The sequence below is a fragment of the Chanodichthys erythropterus genome, chromosome 5, assembly GCF_024489055.1.
Source record: "Chanodichthys erythropterus isolate Z2021 chromosome 5, ASM2448905v1, whole genome shotgun sequence".
Classification (NCBI taxonomy): Eukaryota; Metazoa; Chordata; class Actinopteri; order Cypriniformes; family Xenocyprididae; genus Chanodichthys; species Chanodichthys erythropterus.
In genome coordinates this window covers 21199259-21226348 of record NC_090225.1, presented here as the reverse complement: position 1 = coordinate 21226348, position 27090 = coordinate 21199259, and the positions used below count along the sequence as shown (strand labels likewise).

At 38.7% G+C, this 27090-nt stretch overlaps 2 protein-coding genes across 3 annotated transcripts; one reads left to right on the top strand and one right to left on the bottom strand.

The window, feature by feature from the left end:
• Positions 1-14874: 14874 nt before the first annotated feature.
• LOC137020679 (V-set domain-containing T-cell activation inhibitor 1-like) lies at positions 14875-20003 on the top strand. 2 transcript variants are annotated; one of them, XM_067386562.1, is made up of 5 exons: positions 15238-15257; positions 15362-15448; positions 16661-17008; positions 17873-18148; positions 19853-20003. In XM_067386562.1, exons 2-5 carry the CDS (start codon positions 15409-15411, stop codon positions 19987-19989), a joined length of 801 nt encoding a protein of 266 aa, XP_067242663.1. In that variant the 5' UTR covers positions 15238-15257; positions 15362-15408; the 3' UTR covers positions 19990-20003. The 2 variants fall into 2 exon arrangements, with proteins under 2 accessions (XP_067242662.1, XP_067242663.1); XM_067386561.1 differs by having other exon boundaries at positions 14875-15448.
• Positions 20004-21712: 1709 nt separating this feature from the next.
• On the bottom strand, positions 21713-26949 carry LOC137020739 (CD276 antigen-like). The gene is made up of 6 exons (XM_067386702.1): positions 26867-26949; positions 26017-26048; positions 25827-25910; positions 24342-24689; positions 23735-24010; positions 21713-21955 (listed from the first exon to the last, which is right to left on the bottom strand). The coding sequence occupies exons 1-6, from the start codon at positions 26947-26949 to the stop codon at positions 21828-21830; spliced, it is 951 nt and encodes a 316-aa protein (XP_067242803.1). The 3' UTR covers positions 21713-21827.
• Positions 26950-27090: the final 141 nt, after the last annotated feature.

Genomic DNA, 27090 nt, shown 5'->3' with positions numbered 1-27090 from the left:
GTCGTTTGGAATTTGCCCTTTGCTGTGTTCAGTAGGATTCAGCACAAATAGGCTACTCACCGTGTGTGTGTGTGTGTGTGTGTGTGTGTGTGTGTGTTGAATATCGGTCAAAAGTTTGGAAACATTACTATTTTTAATGTTTTTGAAAGAAGTCTTTTATATTCAACTCAGCATTGATCAAAAATACAGAAAAAAACAGTAATATTGTGAAATATTATTATAAATTAAAATAATTGTTTTCTATTTTAATATACTTTAAAATATAATTTATTTCTGTGATGCAAAGCCGAATTTTCATCAGCATCATTACTCCAGTCTTCAGTGTCACATGATCCTTCAGAAATCACTCAACTCAGTTATTCTCAATGTTGAAAACAGTTGTGCTGGTTAATTTTTTTGGAACCTGTGATATTTTTTTTTAGGATTCATTGATGAATAAAAAGTTTAAAAATAACAACATTTATTCGAAATAGAAATACAATACAATACAAATCTTAACTATCACTTTTTATCATTTAATACATTTTTGCTGAATAAAAGTATTAATTTCTTTAAAAAAAAAAAGAAAATGAAAAAATACTGACCCCAAACTTTTGAATGGTGTATAGGCCTATTATAACAAAAGATTTCTATTTTAAATAAATGCTCTTCTTTTTTAACTTTTTATTGTCACGACCACCAGTTGGAGTGCCCTGTCTAGCCACCAGAGGGCACTCCACCCCGGACCTTGTTTCACTGTTTCAGACTACATTTCCCATAACTCACTCCTGGACTCGTTATCCCTGTCATTACACTCAGCTGTTTTGAGTTCTGTAATCAGTGTCTGTCTATTTAGTCTGTGTTTGTTCTGTTCTTGTCATGGTGGTTTAATTTACGGTCACAGGTTTCTGTTTGTGTTTTCCTGTTTTTGTTATGGACTGTTGGATGGATTTTGATCTTTGCTTGGACGACTATGTTTTGGATTAGCCTCATTAAAAAGCTGCACTTGGATCTACTTGCCTGTTTCTGTGATTTCCCGTGACATAAACCACCATCATGAACAGATCCAGCAGCAGGAGGGATCGGCCAGTCTCTAGTGGCTGGGGAGGTCGAGGCAGTCTCCAGGATCTAGCGGAGCTTCGGCAGAGGGGTATGGAGGTGCGGAAATTCACCCAACGGTTTTGGTCGCGGGCGGAGAGATTTAATCTCCCTGATTTGGTCCTTAGGGACATGTTTAATCAGTGTCTTGATGAACCCCTGCCGCAATGGGAGATGGAGTTTGTGGGAAATTTAAGTTTCTGGAATTTCTCCAACTACCTGTATCTGCGTGGGAATGGGCAGATACGGATACCTCCAGCACCCGCTCCAGTCCATCAAGCCGCTCAAGTATGGGAATCCTCTCCAGCCCGTGAGCTCGCTCCAGCCAGCAAGTCCGCTCCAAAGCCAGCTCCAGTCTGTGAGTCCGCTCCAGAGGCCTCAGAGGAGGTGGGCACTGAGTCTCCACTTCCCACATCTAAAAGGAGGAAGAGGAGGAGGAAGGCTTCCATCCCTCAAGACCCGGAGGCCTCCCCAGAGCCCGCTCCAGCCAGTGAGTCCACTCCAGAGCCCGCTCCAGCCAGTGAGTCCACTCCAGAGCCCGCTCCAGCCAGTGAGTCCACTCCAGAGCCCGCTCCAGCCAGTGAGTCCACTCCAGAGCCCGCTCCAGCCAGTGAGTCCACTCCAGAGCCCGCTCCAGCCAGTGAGTCCACTCCAGAGCCCGCTCCAGCCAGTGAGTCCACTCCAGAGCCCGCTCCAGCCAGTGAGTCCACTCCAGAGCCCGCTCCAGCCAGTGAGTCCACTCCAGAGCCCGCTCCAGCCAGTGAGTCCACTCCAGAGCCCGCTCCAGCCAGTGAGTCCACTCCAGAGCCCGCTCCAGCCAGTGAGTCCACTCCAGAGCCCGCTCCAGCCAGTGAGTCCACTCCAGAGCCCGCTCCAGCCAGTGAGTCCACTCCAGAGCCCGCTCCAGCCAGTGAGTCCACTCCAGAGCCCGCTCCAGCCAGTGAGTCCACTCCAGAGCCCGCTCCAGCCAGTGAGTCCACTCCAGAGCCCGCTCCAGCCAGTGAGTCCACTCCAGAGCCCGCTCCAGCCAGTGAGTCCACTCCAGAGCCCGCTCCAGCCAGTGAGTCCACTCCAGAGCCCGCTCCAGCCAGTGAGTCCACTCCAGAGCCCGCTCCAGCCAGTGAGTCCACTCCAGAGCAGCCTGTTGTCCTGGTTAGTCCTGTCTTGGCCCAGAGGGCTGTGTTCACCTTTTATGTTTTGGCTGTTCTGCGCGCGTGGAGGATGAACTCAAGCTCTATGGACTTTGGAGCTGTCTGCCAGCCCAAGGCCGCTGTCGTCCCAGAGCAGCCCGAGCAGCCTGAACTCGCTGTCGTCCCAGAGCAGCCCGAGCAGCCTGAACTCGCTGTCGTCCCAGAGCAGCCCGAGCAGCCTGAACTCGCTGTCGTCCCAGAGCAGCCCGAGCAGCCTGAACTCGCTGTCGTCCCAGAGCAGCCCGAGCAGCCTGAACTCGCTGTCGTCCCAGAGCAGCCCGAGCAGCCTGAACTCGCTGTCGTCACCGAGCTGCCCGCTCTTCCTGATACGACCACGGAGCACCCTTGGCTAGCCCTGCCGCCGCCCAGGCCGCCAGCCCTGCCGCCAGCCCCGCCGCCGCCCAGGCCGCCAGCCCTGCCGCCGCCGCCCAGGTCATCTGCCCTGCCAACGTCAACCAAGCCTTCTGCCCTGCCGCCGTCAACCAAGCCTTCTGTCCTGCCACCGTCGTCCAGGCTTCCTGCCCTGCTGCCACTGCCCCGGCCGTTGGAACCGCTGGAACCTGCCTGGTCAGTTCCTCCAGCGCCGCCCTGGCAACCAGCCAGGACTCTAGACCTGCGGGAACCTGCCTGGTCAATTCCCCCAGCGCCGCCCTGGCATTTAGCCTGGACCCCGAATTTCATGGAACCCCGATGGTCTGTTCCTCCGGCTCCCCCCTGGCCCTCAGCCGGGGACTCTGGTCTGGGCCCACCATCCCGCCCCCTGGTCCTCCTCCGGTCCACCTCCCTCCTGAGTTTTTGTTTTTTATTGGGTCTTGTTGGAGCGTCTGGGATCCGCTCCGTAGGGAGGGGGTACTGTCACGACCACCAGTTGGAGTGCCCTGTCTAGCCACCAGAGGGCACTCCACCCCGGACCTTGTTTCACTGTTTCAGACTACATTTCCCATAACTCACTCCTGGACTCGTTATCCCTGTCATTACACTCAGCTGTTTTGAGTTCTGTAATCAGTGTCTGTCTATTTAGTCTGTGTTTGTTCTGTTCTTGTCATGGTGGTTTAATTTACGGTCACAGGTTTCTGTTTGTGTTTTCCTGTTTTTGTTATGGACTGTTGGATGGATTTTGATCTTTGCTTGGACGACTATGTTTTGGATTAGCCTCATTAAAAAGCTGCACTTGGATCTACTTGCCTGTTTCTGTGATTTCCCGTGACATTTATTCATCAAAAAAATCCAGAAAAAATATATCAATATATTAAGCAGCACAAAATGTTTCCAACATTGATAATAAATCAGCATATTAGAATGATATCTGAAGGATCATGTGACACTGAAGACTGGAGTAATGATGCTGAAAATTCAGCTTTGCATCACAGAAATAAAGTATATTAAAGTAGAAAACCATTATTACCTTTTATAAAATGCTTTTTATAAACCATTAACTTTTCTTAATATTACTGTTTTTTCTGTATTTTTGATCAAATAAATTCAGGCATACACACACACAGACACACACAGACACACACAGACACACACAGACACACACAGACACACACACACACACACACACTGGATGTAATATCTTTTATTTCTTTTACTTTTTGTATGTTATGTGTAATAACATGTTGTTATTATGTTATTAGTCCACTAGGTGGCAGTAGAGGCTGTTTTCTTTCCCCCTTCTTCTTCTTCTCCTTTGTCTGAGCACAGCCAGGTGAGACTGCTTATCATCTGCTGATTGGTCCTCAACAAAAGGAAGTGTGTATAAATCCTGGCTGGTCTTCAGAAAAGACAGAGCTTGTTGACTGTTGGTGTGCTTTGTTGCTGTTGATGTGTTTTACTGCTACTGTTTCTTTCATTACAAAGAATTTTCAAAACAAAATTAATTACAAATTAATTACAAATCCTATTGGTATCAGAGGGGTATTGCACAAAAGTAGAATTACGAAAGCCAGGATAACATAAAAGGCATGGCTTGAGTTTAATCAGCGCATCCTGGCTTAGTCCGATGCACGTTTGCTGAGTCAGGATGAGTACGTGTGGCTATGTTAAGCTAGGTTTAGATAGTTGGGATAAGTGCAAGTTCATGGCATTCTTAAACAGACCACAGGATCGATCACAGAATCAATGATGCAAAAATGAATAAAACTTGTGAACAGCCTCCAATGAAAACATAATCAGTGTTGCCAACTAATTTTCAGAGGAAGTTGCTAAAGGCGGGTCGATTTGTTGCTAAAAGTTGCTAAATGATGTTGTGATGTCATCGCGTGGTGACGTCATCGCTTAGCCATGACGCAAAACTGCATTTTTGTGTAGTATACACATAAAAAATATGATTTTGTAATATGTTCATTTAGATTTGTTCATAAAAATTGATATAAAATTAAATGAAAGGGCCCTCGCACCCGGGGCCACCACCTTGCAAAGACATGAGTTTTCAAGCATGTTTTGGCCCTCAAAAATGTGATTAATTTCAGAGAAGAAGAATAATTGACTGAGCAGTTACAATAGGGTCCTCACACCATCGGTGCTCAGGCCCTGAAAATAACCTTCTGGGAACCAAAAACTAATGTTCTGGAAATGTTATAATAACATTAAGAACATTAGATTAGCGTTAGAATAATGTTATACAAACGTTCGAATAACGTTCAGGGAATATTAAGAAAACTTTCCTGGCTAATCATATGTTAGATTAACATTAGAATAACGTTATGAGAACGTTAGATTAACTTTAGAATAATGTTATGCAAACCAAAAACTAACATTCTGGGAACGTTAGACTAACCAAAAACTAATGTTCTGGGAACATTAGATTAACTTTAGAATAATGTTATGAGAATGTTAGATTAACTTTAGAAATGTTAGAGTAACATTAGAATAATGTTCTGGGAACCAAAAACTAACATTCTGGGAACATTAGATTAACACTAGAATAACATTCTGGGAACATTAGATTAATGTCAGAATAACATTATACAAACCAAAAACTAACATTCTGGGAATGTTAGATTAACATTAGAATAATGTTATGGTAACCAAAAACTAACGTTCTGGGAATTTTAGATTAACATTAGATTAACTTTAGAAAAAACGTTATACAAACAAAAAAAAATAACGTTTTAGGAATGTTAGAGTAACGTTAGAATAGTGTTCTGGGAACCAAAAACTAACATTCTGGGAACATTAGATTAACACTAGAATAACATTCTGGGAACATTAGATTAATGTCAGAATAACATTATACAAACCAAAAACTAACATTCTGGGAATGTTAGATTAACATTAGAATAACTTTAGAAAAAACGTTATACAAACAAAAAAAACTAACGTTTTAGGAATGTTAGAGTAACGTTAGAATAATGTTCTGGGAACCTAAAACTAACGTTCTGGGAACATTAGATTAATGTTAGAATAACGTTATACAAACCAAAAACTAACGTTCTGAGAATGTTAGATTAACATTAAAATAACATCCTGGGAACGTTAGAATAACATTATGAGAATGTTAGATTAACTTTAGAATAACGTTATACAAACCAAAAACTCACATTTTGGGAACGTTAGATTAACGTTAAGAGTAATGTTATACAAATCTTATTAGATAGAAAAAAATCTAAATAAAAACAGATAAGATAGATTAAAATGACAGATAAAATAAACTACATAGATAAAATACATGCGCATAGTGGATAAGTGTTTGCAATGTATCTTCATGATAAACTTCCTGAGTAACATGCATGTCCACTGGTCACATTTAAGGCGAAGTGTACAACTGTTAATTTGTGAAAATAACAAGTAACTCCTTGAATTGTAATTATGATGGTTTCAGTGGAGCACTGGTAATTTGGAGCATGTTATTATCTTATATAATTGTTGTACAGACATTTTTTTTCTTAGAAAAACAGAAAAGGTTCTGGACATTACTTGTTAAGTTGTAACCCTTTGTAACTGTAATGGATGGAGTGGGACAACAGCGTTGGAGATCCATGTGCAGGCTTTGTTAATTAGAAGAGCATAGTCAAACAGGCAGTAGGTCGATCACCAGCAAACAGTGACAGGAAAGCAAGGCAAAAGAGTAATCCAAAAACACAGGCAATGGTCAAGGCAGGTAGCAAACGGTCATCAAACAAGGGAACAGTCCAGGGCAAAGACAAGGAACAAGGAGACAAGGAAGTACAACGGCTAAACAATACCCAGCAGTGTCTGTGTGTGTGCGTGCATTTTTGTGACATATCAGGACACAAATGTGTATAATGACATGGGTATGACATAGGTATTACAAGGAGAGGGTGACTTATGAGGACATTACCCCATGTCCCAACTTTTCAAAAGGCTTATAAATCATACAGAATGAGTTTTTGTGAGAAAGTAAAAGTGTGCACAATTTCCTGTGATGGTTAGGTTTAGGGGTAGGGGTGGTGTAGGGGGATAGAAAATACAGTTTGTACAAAAATAAATAAATAAATTACGCCTATGGAATGTCCCCACAATTCACAAAAACAAGTGTGTGTGTGTGTGTGTGTGTGTGTGTGTGTGTGTGTGTGTGTGTGTGTGTGTGTGTGTGTGTGTGTGTGTGTGTGTGTGTGTGTGTGTGTGTGTGTGGAGCTTATAAAGGGTCACTGATGGGAAACAGGTGTGAATGCATGATTGGTTCCTTGGTGGGGGATTGTGGGAAATAGAGTCCATATGAAGAAAATCGATGACCACCACCGCAGTGCAGACGGGCTTGAAGAACCCCACGGTGGCACAGATGACCACCACTGCAACTCAGATGGGCTTGGAGCGGATTCAAGGTCCGGAGTGGGTTCAAGGACTCGAGCCATCTTGGCCGAGGGCTCAGGCGTGGCAGCCATCTTGGCCATGACAGGAGAGGGTAAATGTTCATAGACGGCCTCTTTAGCCATGACAGGATGGGGCGAAAGTTCATAGCTGGATACCACTGACACCTCTGCAGCGGATGCCGCCACCACTATCGGAAAACAGGGAGGAATCTTAAATGGCTTCTGTGGCCGGTTCTGGGCAAGACAAAAATTCACAGACAGCCTCTGCGGCTGGGTCAAGACAGGACGAGAGTTCATCAACGGACTCTGTGGCTGATTCAGGATAGGATGACAGCGTGTCGCTGGACATGCTCGAAAACTCATGAAACTTTGCACACGCGTCAGAAGTGGTGAAAATTTACATCTGATGTGGGTTTCAGAATTAGGTGTGGCAAAATGGCTCGATAGCGCCACCTACAAAATTTAAATTAAGCGCCATTCACGCTACATTTCACGTACAGGTATGAAATTTGGTAGACAGATGTAACAGACCAATACCTACAAAAAAGCCCCTAGGTGCAAATTCTGAAAACCCAACTGGAAGTGAGATATTTTGACTTTTCTCTGTAAAAGTTTTGCAGTTTTTGCCATTTCCACACGTTGTACTTTAACAAACTCCTCCTAGAGCTTTAAGGCCTTTATGACGTTAAATTGCGAAGATCTTGACTTTTCACTGAAGGGCGTGTCTGTGGCGGCCTGACAAAGTCGGATGTTTCGCCATGAAGGAGGAAGCTGCTGTAACTACAGTGCCCCATACATCTGCCCCAAACTTCACATGTTTGATAAGAGTCCTGGCCTGAAGACATCCCTGTTATGTAATGTTTTTATTTAGATTTTTTTCTATCAGAATAATGTTAGATTAACGTTAGAATAATGTTATGAGAATGTTAGATTTGACTCTAGAATAACGTTATACAAACCAAAAACTAACGTTTTGGGAACGTTAGATTAATGTTAGAATAACGTTATACAAACCAAAAACTAACATTCTGGGAACGTTAGATTAACTTTAGAATAAGTTATACAAAACCAAAAACTAATGTTTTAGAAATGTTAGATTAATGTTAGAATAACATTCCGTTCACAACAGTAAGCTTGTAATAATGTTTTAAAATAAAATTCGAGCATGCAGCCATTCGTCTTTGCGCCATTATTTCACTTCTGTAAACAGAAAGGAAGATGTCCCAGCTAGTAGATTATGCATACAGGATGCTCCTGGTTGCAGATCATTTATAGCCTTTTCTCACAGCAGCTGAAATAATTCAACTTCAATAATTAAAATCATTTTGATGGTGGATTGTAATCCAGAAAAGTCCAAATGACAATGATCAGTGACAACTGGAGATTCACCCATAGTCAAAAGCAAAAGACTTCAGACTGCAGAGTGGCTACAGAAATTGGAATCTACAGATAAACACTAATACACACTAAATACACATAGTCACGCAATGCTGATGTTGTTAACATTAACAATTTGAGAACAAAGCATAACAACAATAATATTTTGATGTGATCTGAGCTAAGCGATCGTTATATTTAATCACCATTGGCAGCGTGGTTTATTGTAGGCCTAATGCTTTTTTCCTCAATTGGTCAGAACAAAAGTGGCAGACATGTTACTTACTTGTTCATTTTCCGGTGAAAATTCTTATTTTGGTCATACTTCCAAGATACTGAATCTGTGATTCTGAAGTACAGTATCCACTGATGTGTTGACTGACAGCAAACATTAGATTTGTCTGCGCTGAGGAGTCGTGCCGATGCACAACCCAGGTAAAGATGATAATTCTGCATATAACTGCAGTTGCAGGTTTCAAACAGAGATGGCAACAAAGAGGCAAAACTTATGAACAGCAGCTTTAAGAAAACTTTCCTGGCTAATGAAAAAACAAAAATAAAAGCTACAAGCAGCGATGGATGGGCCCTTGACCCAGGCTTACTGCCACCTGGTGGCCTTAGGAAAACAGAACAGTGGGCGATATTCATTTAAGCAGATAAATAGAGAAGAAATATGGCAAAGTCATTCTGATGCACCACAGTTCCTGCTGCCAGCTGGTGGCACTTTGACTATTACTGAAAATTGCCATGTAGATGTCTTCAGGCCAGGACTGTTATCAAACGTGAAGTTTGGAGCAGATCGAACATTGTATGCCTGAGTTACAATAACTTCCTGTTTCGTGGCATTAATCGCATACATTAGCACTTGCATTGCATGATTTAACGTTTTTCTAGTATGTTTGGCAGGCACGTGCACAGGTAGGGCTCAACCTGTCTAAAATATGAAACTTTTTAAACATACTAGTGTTTCTTTCATAAAGACAACGTTAGCCTTCTTATTCAAACAACAAGATATTTATTTACCGTTGCAAGACGTTCAGCTGCAATGCTGTGGAACTTCAATTCGCGCACTCAGGGGGTGGAGTTAAGAGGTTTGACTGACAGTTTGAGTGGATCCAAAAAGATTACACTAGTATGTCTAAAAAGTTTCATATTTTATACATTTGAGGCCTGAGACCGGCGGCGGAGAGAGAGGGAGGGGGCTGCAATCTAAGTTAGTCATCATAGCCAACAGCCTACAAATAGCCTTAAATTGCCTGTGCATACAGTACAGTAGTATTACATATTTTATAAATTGAGATTTTGGCCAAACGTATTTTACAACACGAAAAACTGAGCGCTCATAACCTAATGATGACGTAGCCTAATGTGATGATGTCGTTTTAATGACAAATATTGCACATTTGCACACATTCGCTGGTCAAAAACCCGGCGTAACTGCATTTGAGTTTGGCACGAAGCGAATGATCCTCGTCATATAGGTAAAATATATTTCTAAGAAATTTCTTCTTTGATTTATGATGGCTATCTGCCGATACACTTAATTCATTAATATTTAACGTTAATCATCACATTATATATGGTCACACAGTATGGTTAATGTTTACAACGTTAATATGTATTTGCTTGTATGTATCGGCCCTGTTGTTAGTACTTCATGGAATAATTAAATGTGTTTCTGGGATTGAATTATTGTGCAAAGTATGCCATTTCCTGTTGCCAGCAGATGAGGCTATGACTAACTGAATATTGGCAAAGAGATGTCTTCAGGCCAGGACTCTTATCAAACATGTGAAGTTTGGGGCAGATGTATGGGGCACTGTAGTTACAGCAGCTTCCTCCTTCATGGCGAAACATCCGAATTTGTCAGGCCGCCACAGACACGCCCTTCAATGAAAAGTCAAGATCTTCGCAATTTGCCTGTGTTTTTGGATTACTCTTTTGCCTTGCTTTCCTGTCACTGTTTGCTGGTGATCGACCTACTGCCTGTTTGACTATGCTCTTCTAATTAACAAAGCCTGCACATGGATCTCCAACGCTGTTGTCCCACTCCATCCATTACAGTTACAAAGGGTTACAACTTAACAAGTAATGTCCAGAACCTTTTCTGTTTTTCTAAGAAAAAAAATGTCTGTACAACAATTATATAAGATAATAACATGCTCCAAATAACCAGTGCTCCACTGAAACCATCATAATTACAATTCAAGGAGTTACTTGTCATTTTCACAAATTAACAGTTGTACACTTCGCCTTAAATGTGACCAGTGGACATGCATGTTACTCAGGAAGTTTATCATGAAGATACATTGCAAACACTTATCCACTATGCGCATGTATTTTATCTATGTAGTTTATTTTATCTGTCATTTTAATCTATCTTATCTGTTTTTATTTAGGTTTTTTTCTATCTAATTGATTTTATCTAATCGCTTATTCATTTTATCTCTCTTATCTATCTATCCTTCTTAAAGAACAAATATGTCAAGAACATATTGCAGGCTGGTAAGTGACTTGAAAAAAAAAAAGTAAAAATTAGGTGAACAGTGTCTGCTGACATATTTTATTGTCTATGCTGATTTTAGCATTTAAAAAAAGGCTCATATTCACATTGAACCATGACTGTATTATTCATCGTTATTTTTCTCTCCAAAGCTCCAAGCTGACAAGTGATGAAAGCAAAATAAAAAATAAAAAAACATCAACAGATTTAAAATGAGTCTGACTTTGTATCACTAAAGGTTTTATTAAGGTTACTTCGATGGCATAAATCACATGTTTTAGTGCAAGTTAAAGAACAACAAAAACTTGTTTTTTTGCAAACAATTTTTGAGTTTCTGTTGTTAACAGAGGTGGGAATGTCTGTGTGTTCACCCAGAACAGCCTATCAACCACATACTCTAGCAACACCCCAGCAATTGCAGCAAGAGCCTAGCAACCACCCAGAATCTCTTAGCAACCACCTAGCAACACTTTAGCAATCACCCAGAACATCTATATTCTGGCCTAACTGACCAAACTATTTATGTTTTTTAAACAAGACTTTAAGTTGGCTTTATGACAAGCCAGCATAAATTTGTCTTTCAAACTTTTAATTTAGCTGAAATTAAACAAATGAACATTTTCTCACAACTATAAACACAATCTCAGAACTATGCACCAACTTGTACAAACCTCAAACTTCCAGGTCAAAATAAAATGTTTTAGTCAAAAACTTGTTTTTGTCTGACAAAATCAAACTTTGGCCTCAGATGACACCCAAAACTTAACAAATACACAGACTACTGCACTGCCCAGTGAACACTAGTGAGATCATATAACACTGTAACAAAAATACAGCCAAAAGAACTCATCATTGACTTTTAGAAAGAAACAGGATGTTCACACACCACTGTACATCAATGGGGAGAAGGTGGAAAGAGTGTCAAGCTTTAAATTTCTGGGAACATACAAACCCAATTCCAAAAAAGTTATGACACTGTACAAATTGTGAATAAAAACAGAATGCAATGATGTGGAAGTTTCAAATTTCAATATTTTATTCAGAATACAACAAAGATGACATATCAAATGTTTAAACTGAGAAAATGTATCATTTGAAGGGAAAAATAAGTTGATTTTAAATTTCATGGCATCAACACATCTCAAAAAAGTTGGGACAAGGCCATGTTTACCACTGTGTGGCATCCCCTCTTCTTTTTATAACAGTCTGCAAACGTCTGGGGACTGAGGAGACAAGTTGCTCAAGTTTAGGAATAGGAATGTTGTCCCATTCTTGTCTAATACAGGCTTCTAGTTCCTCAACTGTCTTAGGTCTTCTTTTTTCCTCTTTATGATGCAGCAAATGTTTTCTATGGGTGAAAGATCTGGACTGCAGGCTGGCCATTTCAGTACCCGGATCCTTCTTCTACACAGCCATGATGTTGTAATTGATGCAGTATGTGGTCTGGCATTGTCATGTTGGAAAATGCAAGGTCTTCCCTGAAAGAGACGACGTCTGGATGGGAGCATATGTTGTTCTAGAACTTGGATATACCTTTCAGCATTGATGGTGCCTTTCCAGATGTGTAAGCTGCCCATGCCACACGCACTCATGCAACCCCATACCATCAGAGATGCAGGCTTCTGAACTGAGCGCTGATAACAACTTGGGTTGTCCTTGTCCTCTTTAGTCCGGATGACATGGCGTCCCAGTTTTCCAAAAAGAACTTCAAATTTTGATTTGTCTGACCACAGAACAGCTTTCCACTTTGCCACAGTCCATTTTAAATGAGCCTTGGCCCAGAGAAAACTCCTGCGCTTCTGGATCATGTTTAGATATGGCTTCTTTTTTGACCTATAGAGTTTTAACCGGCAGCGGCGAATGGCACGGTGGATTGTGTTCACCGACAATGTTTTCTGGAAGTATTCCTGAGCCCATGTTGTGATTTCCATTACAGTAGCATTCCTGTATGTGATGCAGTGCCGTCTAAGGGCCCGAAGATCACGGGCATCCAGTATGTTTTTCCGGCCTTGACCCTTACGCACAGAGATTGTTCCAGATTCTCTGAACCTTTGGATGATATTATGCACTGTAGATGATGAGAACTTCGAACTCTTTGCAATTTTTCTCTGAGAAACTCCTTTCTGATATTGCTCCACTATTTTTCGTAGCAGGATTGGGGGAATTGGTGATCCTCTGCCCATCTTGACTTCTGAGAGACACTGCCACTCTGAGAGGCTCTTTTTATACCCAGTCATGTTGCCAATTGACCCTTCGCAAAGACCCGCCCCCCTTAGTTACTGTTGCTTTGTCCGACAAGCCATGGCGCTATCACGCCACACGCAGTGAAAAATCCATTGCAGAGCAAAGAGGACACTGACAACATGTCGACAGACAAGACAGAGCAGGTTACTTATGACATTAAACAAAGTCCCAGCTTTTAAACTGTGTAGTTTGTAAAGAAATTCAAACAATAAAAAACGTTTTGTGGCTCTTTAATTTGCTGCTTTTAGGCCTATGTAGCTTTCAGTCTGTACAAATATACCTCAGATTTTGTGTCAAATCTATTTGTACAGTCAGTCGCAAAAGCTCTTTCCCATTCTGGATGTGTTTTGTGTGTTTTTCGTGGCAATCACTATGAAAACCAATGCTGATGCTCATTCTTTTGCCACTCAGTGGGCGTGACCGCAGTCGTAACGGTCGACAGTGACGTCACGTGCATACCCTAAAGTGTTTGTGATAGTGTTGCACCGGTATATAAATATACCGGTACTAGAAAGGTATCGCAATACCCTGCTTTTAAAAACGTTCTGGTTCTTCATTTTATTAGTACCTGTATTTCCTAATGTGCGACAGCAGGGGGCAGTGTGCGTGCAGCACGCTGCTTCTAAGGCACATTGAGTGCGTGTTTATTATCAAAGACTATAGAATAACACAAGACGTGTCACTCGTATTGTTTTGAATGGGAGAAATTGTAACGCGCAATATGGCGGAATAAGTCCCGCCTTCTAAATAAGAGCCAATCGCCGAATGTTAAAGTCATCGATTCACTTCAGCGGCCATTCTATAAAAAACAGTTAGACGCGCACCTCCAAAGAGACGCGCATTTAGGTCTGCGCATGCGCATTAGCTTGATCCAGCCTGAAAAATTGTTTTTTTGTCATGATTTGAGCGTTTAGAAACTAAATTTATGAGCCGGTTTGTGTTAGATTTCATTGGTGATTTCAAATATGAAATGTAATCGTAAGGTTGGCAAAACAGTTTTGGAGAATTTGATGTTTCCCCATTCAAAGAGATTGCATGATGCCCAGGATGCCCGAGAGGCATTTCAAAGATGGCCGCCGAGTGAAATGACTTGTCTTAAAGGGACTTTGTTATTATTCCTCTCAACTGCGCAACGGCTTTTATGGTGACGTAACGAGAGGTATGGTTGCAAATACAGGTGCTCTTGCAGACCGTCCACAAATTGTTGAGAAAGCAGATGCACAAAGCGAAATATGGCATTATTTTGCTTACATTGCCGACAGCCAGGGCAAGCCCACGGACACCACAAAGCCTGTCTGCAAAAGATGTTACAAAATAACGCAGGCGAAGGGAGTCAAAAACATCTTGGCGTCAAACATCCCGATTTGTACAAAGAATTTAAAGAGCGGCAGGTTAGTGTGATACCAGCATTATGTTTATGCTCTGAAACATTAAATGAGTGTTATTTATTTATTTTATTCGTGCAAGCAGATCTCCGCAAAGAGGTGTATTATTGAGTCTTAGTTTAATAAGTGATATCTGGTTGCAAAAATAAAATTAATTTAAAAATATATAAATATGTGAAGGGTATATAATAACATTGCTCTAATTATTTACAGTAATATAATTTTTACAATAATCTTACCATCAAAAACACCTAAATGTATAAAAAAAAAGCAAAAAACCGTAACAACAAATAATTTACAATTTTATTGAGCATGAAAAAATAAACATTAAAAAATATATATTAACTATAACAACTTCATGGCAATGAAGCTTAAATCCAGAATTATCAGCCTGCACACTGGTGAAGAAAGAAGTTCTGTCATATGTTATTTATTTACTTTTTACTTTTTACTTTTTTAGGTTTTTGACATAGTATCGTTTAAGTATCGGATATTTAAGTTGGGAATCGTATCGAAGTCAAAATTTTGGTATCGTGACAACACTAGTTTGTGAATAGATATGGGGCCGAGCAGCCCCGCCTCAGAAGTCCGCCACGTTGAGAGAGCATAGACTGTAAAAAAAAAAAAAAAACAGTTGAGAGTTATTGAGGCTGCCAACAGTTCCAGGTGTTGAAGGGCGGATGGAAGCAAGCATGTGTGTCTTGTGGTGGGATTGCTTTAGTTTCTATATGGCTTGAGAGATTGAGAGAAGCGGAAGATGCGTAATGAATAGGCTACATTTTATTATTTTATTTCTGATTTGCATATAAGATCGTCAACGCTGCACTGAACTGCTATGTTCTTGACCCCCTGAGACGATGCTTTGGCTACTTTTGTGTTTCGTGGATGTTCTTGCGGGTAAGACTTACATTTAATGAATAGAAATGGAAAGGCGTTATAAAAAAGGCGTCTGATGCGATATAATATTGGTGCTTGTCACCATACAGCAATTCAATGCGTAAACTTAAAATCAAGTACACTAACAGAAACTTTGTAACGTTAGATAGCTTAGGCTACTCGTGCTTTCTTTGTTGTAGAAATAGCGCCACAACGGTGGTGTGCCAATTCATAATAATAATAAAATATAAATCAGTTTTACTCCATGATTATTGGAATATAGCATATTGTGTGTTTTCTCACTCCTTGTTTTCATAGTTTTAAAGGTAATAATTTATTTTTTAAAAAATAAATAAAAGTGAATGTCTGGGTCTGGCACAATGATGAATTGATGGTAGAAGGTTTTAAAGTCATATCCAACGAAAAAAAAAAGAAAAAGGAAATTGTTGACATTGTTAGTCATCTAAGTGCCTGAATAATATTTAATATTTATTAAATATTATATAATATATAATACTGAATTATATATATTTATGGCTTCTCTTGACTCTAATCGAGCAAAATATTTTGGACCATGACTTGATAAGCATAAGCATATTTGTAAAAGTTAATAGGAGCCAAAAATGTGCTTGATTAGCTGTTAGAACATGTCCTATGCATGGCCACTGAAGTGTTAACTAACTCTTTCCAATCTAATTGCAGGGAATAGCAGCCTAAATAGAAAGAGGGTATTACTTAAGTCAGTAAAATTAAGAAAAAAAAACCTTAACTGCACGTGATGATGTTTTTTTTTTTACACTAAACAGACTTGATCTCTTGAACTTTATTTCCATTTTTCCCTTTACAATATATGGTCCTTCTATTGAATTGATTAAAATTTGAATTTCAAATAAGATGAATAATAAAGCACCCCAAACTCATGCCATTGGTTGAAGCTGAGTCAATACATTGTGTTGAGTCCAAGGTATTTCAAGGCTGTATTTCAAGTGACATTTAAATATGAAATATTTAATTATTTTTGCTATGTACTAGTTATATTTAGTTGTTACTGGTGAAGGGCTTAAGACTGCACATTTAGACGGTACCATTGCTGTCAGGTCCAATGTTTGTGTTTTCATAAAAACTATGGAAAACTTGAATTCTCATGATATGACCCCTTTAAAGTGTAAAGTTTTGGATACCCATGATGAGTGTTTCTTCAAACAGCTATAAATTCTTACTGCCTCTTTCCAGCCTCATTTGAAGTGATTGTCACCGATAAGCATCTGCTGGCAATCCGGGGTCATCCAGCTGTTCTGGGCTGTAAGTTCACACCTGATCCTGACCTCTCCAACCTGGTGATTACCTGGCAAAGATCAGAGGATTCACAGGTTGTCCACAGTTTCTATTATCAGCAGGACCAACTGGAAAGGCAGAGTCGAGAATTCCACAATCGAACATCATTATTTATTTCAGAGCTTGGTAAAGGAAATGCCTCACTAAGAATTGCAACAGTTAGACCAAAGGATACAGGCTCTTACCTGTGCATAGTGAGCAATGCCAAGGGAACAGGAAGAGCTTTGATGAAAGTGATCTATGGAGGTATGAGTATGATGATCATTGGAATGAATATGTTGTAAACTATTTCACGGAGCTCCCAACTTAGTTTTTTTTTTTTTTTCAGTCACCAAAATTAACATATAAAATTACGTTTGCTTGGTTTTTATATTGTTTTGAAGTAATTCTAGTTAATTGGTGATTGATTTGGTTTTGGAACTGAGAATTGGTTCCTATTCAGAATCGGTTCCATTGTTAAAAAAAATAAAAATGTAAACAGAATGTCTTTTCATTGCATTAACTGTCCCTGCAAACATTCTTCCATCTACGTGGACGGATCTTCATACGAAAATGCTCAGACAGTGTTTCCTGCACTTCTATTCAAGATTGCTACTGAATTTACAGTATTTACTTAATTCGCTGACCTTGAATTCTAGTGTAGTCTAATTGACAAAATAATGATTTGTTCAAATTGATACTTGTGTTCAAAAGCATACAGCTCAATTCAATTCATTTCATTTTATTGAATCTGAAATATACAGACACAGATAAAGCTAAACATAAACAAATGAGCTATTCATCTTGTTTCACTTTATCTTCAAGCTTATTTTTTTTGAGGATTAGGTATTCTGAGAATTGAGAATATGTTTGCAGTGTTTTTGCTGTGGCTGTATCATGTTTCAGGTTTCCCATGGTCATGAAAAGCCTTGAAATATAAAAATGTAGGCCTATTTTAAAAGTGTGATTTCCAGTGAACATAAAGTGTTCTAGTTATGCTTTGCTGTAAGATATATTTTATAATCTAGAAATTATTTAGCGATTAAAACACTGATTTTTTTTCTGTTTGTTTGTTTGTTTTTACTGAAGTATATTTCAATACAACGCAGCTGATGTTTTTTTTTTCCTCAGCTCTTTACTCTGAGCCCAGGTTGAGCATCCATGTAAACTCTTCTGCATTGACAGTGCAGTTTGAGACGGAGGGATTCCCCAAACCTGAGGTCATCTGGCTGGGGGAACACGGCCAGAACATCAGCTATCACCTGGAGCTCCACGACCAGACAGAAGATGGACTTTATTTCATAAAGAGCAGCTATGAGGCCCAGAAGCCAGCGGTTAATGTCACATTTACACTGAAGAACCACCTCCTGAACCAGAACCTTCAGAGACCCGTGATCCTCAGCTATGGTATGACTTTGTGTGCAAAGTGTGTGTGAGGAGGTGGCGGTTAGAGGCATGTCATCCATTATACTATACATTTAAGGCATGTTTGCCTTGTCTAAAGTGATTTGCTGCCATAATTTTCCTGCTATTTTACAACACAGAACTCCTTTGTCTGCCTTAAGTTGGATTTTAGACTTGCCACACAACAAATAATGACGGAAATACTAAGACAATAATTCAGTTGATTTATCTACATACTTTTCCATTCATAAAACTGATGCAAGCACATTGGAATTGCAAAGTTGATAAACTGACGTGATAAAGGGCTGTGTTAAAACAGTTGATGTGAGCGATGGAGCCGATGACACGTATTTGTACACTTGCCTGATGTAGAAGAACACAAATCAAACTTCATTTATCTGATTATCATAGAATTTAGAGGCTTGGGTGTTGGTAAATAAGCTGCAGAGTTGTTAACTGAGATTATTAATTTTGGCTGCAGCCATTCTGAAACTTCTGAAAGGCAATTAAAAGCAATTTAAAGCTTTTAAACTGAGAATGACTCAGTGTTTTTAGATCATCTGTCAAGATTAAGAACAGACATACTGTAATTTATTCAAGTATAAGTTTTACTTGGATCACCACTCCCATCAATCAGTAATATTTAAAGGTTAGGTTTCACATTAGCCTAAGGGTTTTGGACTTGAACTATCATTTCCATCTGATTTAAACCCTAGTGGTTTGGTTTAGGGGTTGGCCAAGAACAGAACACATGTTGAGTATCTCCCTTTTCTGACCCATCCATTTGAGAAAATTGTTCGAAAATGTGTACTCTTTGGCTACATTCACATTAATTCATTTAAAATGCATATTTTTCTCTACACTTTGGCCTTATGTCCACACTAGAGTTTTTGAAAATGATGAAACGTGTTTAGTCATGTGACTCATCTTGTACACATAGATATCAATGGTTGTATTTTCAAATATATCTGGATTAATGTGGGTGTAGCATTGGTGGGTCTCCAGGAACAGGGTTGGGAAACACTTAATAATAGTTGTAAATAGCAGTGCTGGGTTTTCCCTTAAAAATCAAAAAATGTTTCAACAAAGGCAATGAGCCATTTTTGGTCAGTTTATTGTTAAACACTATGATTGTTTCAGGAATATTGTCTCCAAATTTCAATTATTTGTCATAAGACTGTAATCTCTAAGTTTATATACGAGCGGCCTGTTTTTCTCTTTTTAAATATTTGTACAAAACCTACTATATACATTTTCCATCAATGGATCTTCAGAGAGCCGTGTCTAATGCTTTGCATATTTCTACTTTAATGGACATACATTTCTAAAGATTAACTAGTGGACACAGAACACAGTAAATGTTTTAAACATAAAGAAAAAAGCTGTAAACCTGCTGTCACATTGGGAATACAATGGTGCAAATTTATGAACGCGGTCAATGATATTAAAAATATAGTATTATTTGGTTTATTCACAAATATATATAGCCTGCATGGTTTTGGTTAGTTGTTATTTGAATGACTGATTGTACACAATATATCCATATATTGAATTCCAGGGTCTGCAAAGCTTTTTTGTAGTATTAATCTTAAATGCTTTAGATTGTGAGAAAATGAATAATATCTGCCTCGATCCAGATTTAACTGTGTTTGACATAATCTGAAGCTTTTATCAAACAATAAAGCTAAGCTTCTTTTTCTGTTTCAGATGAGGACATAACTGCAAATCAAGGAACCATCGCACTTGTCCTGTCCGTGGTTTGTGTTTTTCTAGTCATTGTTATCATTTGGTTAGTGCGGCGAAAAAAGTTGAGATCAAACCCTATGAGGAACAGTAACAGTTAATGATTCCTGTAGGAGCTTTGCATACATGTTTCAACATGCAATGTTGTGCTCATACATTACATCACTGGCCATGTGTAACACAAGCAGATCAAAAGTCTATTCAGTGTACATGCAATCCTTCTTGGGAAAAAATCTTCAGTTAACATCAATTTACGCAAGAATGCTTGAAGGAACGGTATGTATTTACAATATACACGTGCACCCCCCCCAAAAAAAAGACTGTAAGATGGAGTCAGATGGGTGTGTCGAAAGTCATTTCTTTGTGTTAACTGCTTATTTATTTTTCTGTATTTTTTAAAAACGTTTTGTACAAAATCCATCATATTAAATTGAACAAGGGGGAATTTCCTCACACTTTAAAATTTCAATTAAATACTTGATATTTTAACTACTGAAATAATGATTCTGTACTGTATGAAGTCAACTGAGTTAATATTGTACCTTGACATAAGTAATATACTGAACTTCTTCATATTTTTAAGTTTGTACAGAATACTTTGTACAGTAATACAAATATGAACCATTTACTTTTTTGTGTAACATGCAAGAGGCTCAGACAGTCATTATTCATGACATCCATTCTTTACAAATCCAAGCCAAACATAATTACACACATTCTAACCGTTGCACTCTACGCCTTTTAATAATAGCTGTTATTCTAGATGACCTCAGAAGCCCAGTGTTTACAGTATCAACCCTTCACCATTACTGGGATTTTCATTGTTGTCATTGTAGACACAATTTTTACAGCACTCTTTGGAATCTGTACTATTTAGGCGAGTGATTCTCACAAAATCTTAAGTTTCAAAGATTTCAAACATGAAAATTAAAAACATGTTTGTATCAACACATTTCCTTTTTAGACATTCAGAGCAAGGTCTGAAGTGTTTGTTTCTTCATTCATTTTAAAAGTTTTATTGACAGTGTAATACATTTTGATTGATATTTTCCAAAACAAGTCCTTAAAAATCTCAAATCTCATCAAGGTTTCTTTTTTGTTGAATGAAGTTAATGAAAATTGTTAATTTAAGGTTTTCTAAATGAGGAACATTTCCTGTTACGGTAATGATATTCAAAATGTTGTGTACATAGTCTGACAAGAGAATTTTTAAGTTTTAACTGGAGAAATAAAGAGATCTGCCTACCTGGTAGCCATATTTGAGGTTCTAGTACATGTTTCTTAATTCAAAATCAAGATTTATTTAAGTTAGTGTGTGTGTTTAAAGAGTCCTTAAAAGATGTTGCAGAGGATGAGAACATCATCCTGCAATTTTATTCTCATTAAATATGTGTAGCTTAGCAGATGGAAAAAAGGTTTTATCTCTTTCCAGGCAGCTCAGTGGAAACCAATATTTTTACGGAAAGCTGACTTAACCAACAGGAACAGAATTTCATGAGGGCATCTGATTATCATCTTCATTATTATCCTGGTTCTGAAAAGTTTTAGTTTACGCAAAATTGGAAATTGTATTTATTTATGCCCCTTTATGTTGTTCTAAACCTGCATGTGTTTCTTCTGTGGAACACTAAAGATATTTTGCAAAATGTTTTGTTGAAACAATGAAAATCTATCAAAAACAATACTGGACACCACTGATTTTCATTGTATGAACAAAAACATACAATAATTTTCCACAAAAGAAGGAAAAAATAAGTCAAATGTTTCAACAACATTAGCGCAAGTAAATAACAGAATATTATCATTGGAACAGTATGAATCGACTCATTTTTCCTGGCCCTCGAAAATGTTTTAAAACAATGCCACTAGTTTATTTTTGAGAAATTATGATTAACATGCTGGGAAAAGGTCATAGTGAAGATGGCAAGAGATCGGAGGTTCATAGGTTGGATTTTATTGGTTTTTTAAATTGTAAAAACATCACAACAGCAAAAAGAATGATGCTTATTATTGATAGAGAAATTATTGCCGCCATCTTCCAGCTTCTACCTCCAGCCTCATTTGAAACTAAAAAACAAAACAGGAAAGTAATATGATCAGTGATGCAAACAGAATTCTGCTGTAAAGCAGCTGTAAAAACACACTAGTGTCAGTGTTCAGCTGAAGTCAGTTCAGTCAGTGTTGATTCAGTTCAGTTCAATTCTGCTGTAATTCTGGAGAAAACAGTGAAGTCATCATCTAGCTCAGCTCAGTTCTCATCCAATAGTGTCAATGAAGTCAAATCAATAATATTATACATTAAGCATCTTCCTCAAACCGTAATTATTATTAAAATGGGTTTAGATGATTTAACACCAAATTGCATTCAAGCTTTAGATAGGAAAAGTAGTTACTTGGAGAAAATCTTAAGAAAACAAAAAGTGAAAATTTATGATCCTGCATAGACATGTAGTAAATTCAATAACACCAAGAAAAAAGGATAAAGGCAGCTTGTGTATTGTATAGCTGAACCACCCTCGAGCAGCAGGTGAACTCAATATCCAGTAGAATGGAAACTCATTGCTCACACAGAGGTACTGATACATTTCATAAATGTTGTTTCAGTCTAAACAGAAAATTCAGTGACCTGAGAAAATGTTGTTTTATGTTTTTGGTTGAGTTTCTTTTACTAAACGTGATCATAATATGAGCATTCAAATCAATGACCCAAAGTAACTTGAACGACAGTTAGTGCACAAACTAGGTTTTCAAACCGAACTAGTTGTATGACTTTGTAACTAAATCATGGAGAAACCTGATGCTGACGGATGATGATTCCCACAAACTATATTTAGAAGAAATCACAATCCAACATCTGTTCATGTTTTTTTGTTTTGTTTTTTAATGTAGTAAACATTATATTCATCAACTTTGGATCAATACAACATGTAGCAGTAATTTCATGCAATGTTTTTCTCACTTCTTGTTAAGCAAATAAAGTTTGTGTTAAACACTATGGGCTGATCAATGTTCCTTCTTTTTATGACTCTCTTTGTCTTGGTTAAAAATAAAGAACTGGCTTAAATAAAAAACATTCCCCTGGTTTCACAGACAAGGCTTAAGCTAGTCCCAGACTAAAATGCAAGTTTGAGCTCTTTTAACTGAAATTAACTTGTACTGACAGATCTTAAAATACGTCAGTGTTATGGTTTTGTCTCAAGATGCGCACAAGTAATGTTTTTTTTTTTTTTTTTTAATAAATTCTATAATTAAATTCTATAATTGAACTAAGGCTTAATCCTGGCTTTGGCCAGCCCTGTCTGTGGAACCGGGCCATTGAGTTAATTTCCTTCCTTGTGGTTATCTTTAAGAGCGATTAACACAACAGAACTAAGTTTGTTTTTTCAATGTGACCTTTTCCAAAACTGGTTTAAACACATACTGTTTCATTCTTTTACTGTGAGGTGATGAAAAGTTTTTTTTGTTTTTTTTCGGTGACAGACAATGGACTATTACAATAAACATGACCTCATGCACACTGAACATGTGCCTGCAGAAATGGAAGGAATTCAGAAAGCCCCTTGCATGTTTGGATAATTTGGTAAAATCACCAGCTACTAATTTCATACTGTTTAAATCCATTCAGTCATACTGCACTTATTCAGTGTCACTTTTACAGAGACTTCAAACATCTTATTATATTACAGCCTACATTCATTATGGATAAATCATGGATATTAAAGCTGCTATACTTCCATTTTAATGTTGAATTTTAATATCACAATTTTACTTCACTAACCCCATTCTATAGTGAATACGTTCTGACATGCAGTTACAGTAGTTCAGAGAGTGAAACAGGGTCTTTACCATAGCTGAGGATCACGGGTCTCTGAAGGTTCTGGTTCAGGAGGTGGTTCTTCAGTGTAAATGTGACATTAACCACTGGCTTCTGGGCCTCAAAGCTGCTCTTAACTATATAAAGCCCATCTTCTGTCTGGTCATGGAGCTCCAGGTGATAGCTGAGGTTCTGGCCGTGTTCCCCCAGCCAGATCACCTCAGGTTTGGGGAATCCCTCCGTCTCAAACTGCACTGTCACAGTTGTGGAGTTCACATGAATGTAAAACCTAGGCTCGGAGTAAAGAGCTGAGAAACACATACACATTCAGAGAGTGAGTTTAGTATCCTCAGAAAGCAAAGATGCACCAATAAAAACTTTTAGTTGTTTTAAAAACCCTCTAAAGTATGTAATGTTCTCCAAAATTCTGTACTGAATAAGCTGTATGTGTTGGACGCTGTATTACTGATACAGGCATTTGACTACACAAATATTCAAATAGGCAACAGATAATTTTATATAAGACGTACTGCATATCAGTTAACATTCAGGTTCAGAAACGTTCTTTTGTTTTCTAAGCTATAATAATAACATGGCATAAAAAAAATAAAAATTCTGGTTATTATAAGTCCCGCATACCCCCGTAGTCCAGCTCTATCTGGGCTTGTCCCGTCCCTTTAGCATTGCTCACTTGGCAAAGGTATTGACCGGCATCCTTAGGTCCAACTGAATTCATTCTAAGGGAGGCATTTCCTTTACCAAGCTCTGAAATAAACAATGATGTCCGATTATGGAATTCTCGACTCTGCCTGTCCAGTTGGTCCTGCTGATAATAGAAACTGTGGACAACCTGTGAGTTCTCCGATCTTTGCCAGGTAATCACCAGGCTGGAGAGGTCAGGATCAGGTGTGAACTCACAGCCCAGAACAGCTGGACGACCCCGGATTGCCAGCAAATACCTGTCAGGAACATTCACCCTAAAAGAGGCTAAAAGAATGTGGTCAGAGACTTTACATTTAATGGAAGATTTGTTACAAAAACGTTTGTAGCTTGTATTCAAGGTTGAATCATGATCATGACCACCAGTACATTAAATGAGAAAAACACCAACAACAGTATGCCATATGGGATCTCACTCAAGGGATTCACTTTAGTTATATAAATAAATATAAAACTTTTAATATCTCAACATCAAGGCTAGTTTGCAAGGCTAAATACAATATTCAATATCACCTTTAAAAACAAACATAATGAACGTTGTATTGTAGCCTCAAAAGACAAAGAATGAATTCAACAAGTGTTGTTCTAATTCCTGCGGGACAACTGCTTTCTGTTTGAACCCTAATGACTCTCGTATGACTGAAATAATGATTTATTTGTAATATTAATGCTTGTAAGGTTCATAGTAATTATACATGTTAAAACATTCCATTATAAATAAGCTTTTCTTACCAGCACCGATGATCCACGTGCAATACAAAATAAACATCTTTGAGGTTTCGTTAAAATTCGTTAAAATCGTTGTTGACGTTATCTTAAGAGGAAGCCTCCCTCCCATGCAGTATGCAGTTATATAAATACCAACATTGGCATGTATTTTCATGACAGCGGGAGTAATGGGTTGGCTATCTCAAGCTTTCATAGACTAGTAAAAATAAACATGAAATGAGCTTTTGTTAACAGGCTATATGTGCATATTTAGTACATTAACATAAGCCTTTAGCTGTGTATGTGTTCTGGTTAAACAATTCCAGCAACAAACTTGTGTAAGCTAATATCAAACTGCAACGTGATGGAAACCATTAATATTAACGCAATAACACATCAAATCTGCCTTATCTATTATTTAACAATAACAATCCCTTGCACAATAAACCAAGTACAGCGTTTACTAAATATTCAAATCACTATAAAATATTAAATCTGTGCTCTACAGTAGGCTACATGAACTACTTTTTTGCGGGGTGAATTTAAAAGCAACAAGTAGGCTACACATTTAGGAAGAGTTTTTGACGATTTTAATTTCTCATTCTGCTGCCATGTATTTCCCTACGAAAACATTTGTATTATAATCATAGTATATTAAATAGTAGATACAATCATGGTATAATAAATCATCTTTACGTGAATCGCAGAAGACCTGCACATGTTTGAATCGTTGTCTTCTTCTTCCGCCTCCAAATGAACTGGAGTGTGGAACTACTCTTACTAAATTAGCGGGGGGAAAAAACAAAATAATTTATTACAAAATAATTAATTTTATTCTCAAATATAATATTGTTTCTTTTATATATTGCAAACATATCTTTCATACTTGTTTTCTTAATATAATATGTCAACCAGTGTCTTTTATTTTAAAGTTTTTGTGACAGAATGGTGTCTGTTGTTGGTTGAGATCTTGTGGGGAGGAACAACCCCCTTCTTCACTGCAGGTGTTGTGTGTTCTTATCAATGTAACCAAAAGTCTTTTCATTTTTTTTATCTTTTATTTTTTTTATTTTGAATTTTCATTTTATTCACATAAAGTTCATTTCATTTCGACATTATTTCTAACGCTTTTTTTTTTAAATTCAAGAATCATACAAATATACAAACACCTTCAGGAGAACATTAGAATTAAGAAATAAAAGACATTTGTATGTAGAGTCAAATATCTAAAGGAAGTGTTAAGAATCATTTACATAGCTACATATGAAGAGGATACATACAAGACAAGGGACAAAAAAGGGAGAAATAAGGGGTTCCCTTTCGATACTTCACTCGTACTGCGTATGGGGAAAGGTCTCCCTTTTTCCCCGCTGCTGAAGCCTTTTTCAATAACGCAGTGTAACTGCACCGTCATTGGTTCACTCATAGACAAGTTGTTGAACCAATGGCGGCGCGGCATAGCTGCGCGGCCTATGGCGACAAAGCGCGCGAATATTCCCGCCGAAATGGGCGGGGTATAGGGCTATATAAGCAGGCGTTTCGCCATAGGATTTCAGTGTTTTCTCCTTCAGCGACGACATCTACTTCTCTTCGCTGATCTCCGCCTGAAGCCGAAGAAGCTCGCCGCCTTCTGCTCTCGCCGCCGTCTGAAGAGGCTCCCGCAGCGGACTCGCCTGGACTCGCCGGTGGAAGAAAGCGCCGGCGCCCTCGCGGACTGCAGCTTCTAGCGCCGTCGCCGAGCCGCCGCCTCCCGCTTCCCGCTTCCGGCCGCTTCCTGTGCGTCCCCTGCCGCCATCCGCGCGCCGCCCGAGAGCTTCATCCGCGGCTTAAACGCCGCTCTAAAAGAGCGATTTCCAGCGGTTTTCACCGCTTTAAGAGCTTCCGCGGCCCTCGCCGCTCTAAAAGAGCCACCCAATTGCCGTTTTCACGGCAGCGGCGTCTCACGATGCCCCGCCACTCA